The following is a 396-nucleotide window of genomic DNA, read 5'->3' as shown; positions in this document are numbered from 1 at the left end:
GCTGGAGTGGGGAACCGCCGTGGCTTTTCTGATTTCCGTGTTGCGTTTCGGTTCCTTAAAATCGGGCTCTGGCGTGTCCCTGTGTATCCTCCTACCCCTTCCCTCTGTGTGCTTTCTTCGTCTCCCTCTTTGGCTCCTTTCGGGTCAAAGGTCACTCGGATAATGTTGTCCGTGGCTGACCCTGTGCTTGACTGGACTGGGCTGGCGGTGAAGATGCTCAGTTTGGTCAAGAAGACGAAGGCAGTGGCAGTCAGAGTAAGGGCAAAGAACTTGCTTTTCATGGCTGTTGCTTTCATGTTGGGGCGACAGCTAGGTCATGTCTGATGGAGAGATAGATCATATCTATTAAACAGAAGTATATTCCGTCTTGTGCACAAACAAAAATTTCTTCATCTC

At 49.7% G+C, this 396-nt stretch overlaps 1 protein-coding gene across 1 annotated transcript in view; it reads right to left on the bottom strand.

The window, feature by feature from the left end:
• LOC119592805 (carbohydrate sulfotransferase 11-like) overlaps positions 1-396 on the bottom strand; it is a gene marked incomplete in the record, with an annotated part of 7,914 nt that overhangs the window by 6,768 nt on the left and 750 nt on the right. Inside the window, 1 exon segment of the mRNA XM_037941713.1 lies at positions 6-320. Within this exon segment, the coding sequence (XP_037797641.1) occupies positions 6-296 (291 nt within the window).

This window comes from Penaeus monodon, chromosome 31, assembly GCF_015228065.2.
Source record: "Penaeus monodon isolate SGIC_2016 chromosome 31, NSTDA_Pmon_1, whole genome shotgun sequence".
NCBI classification, from domain to species: domain Eukaryota; kingdom Metazoa; phylum Arthropoda; class Malacostraca; order Decapoda; family Penaeidae; genus Penaeus; species Penaeus monodon.
The sequence above is the reverse complement of the archived record's forward strand: the minus strand, read 5'-3'. Positions and strand labels throughout refer to the sequence as shown.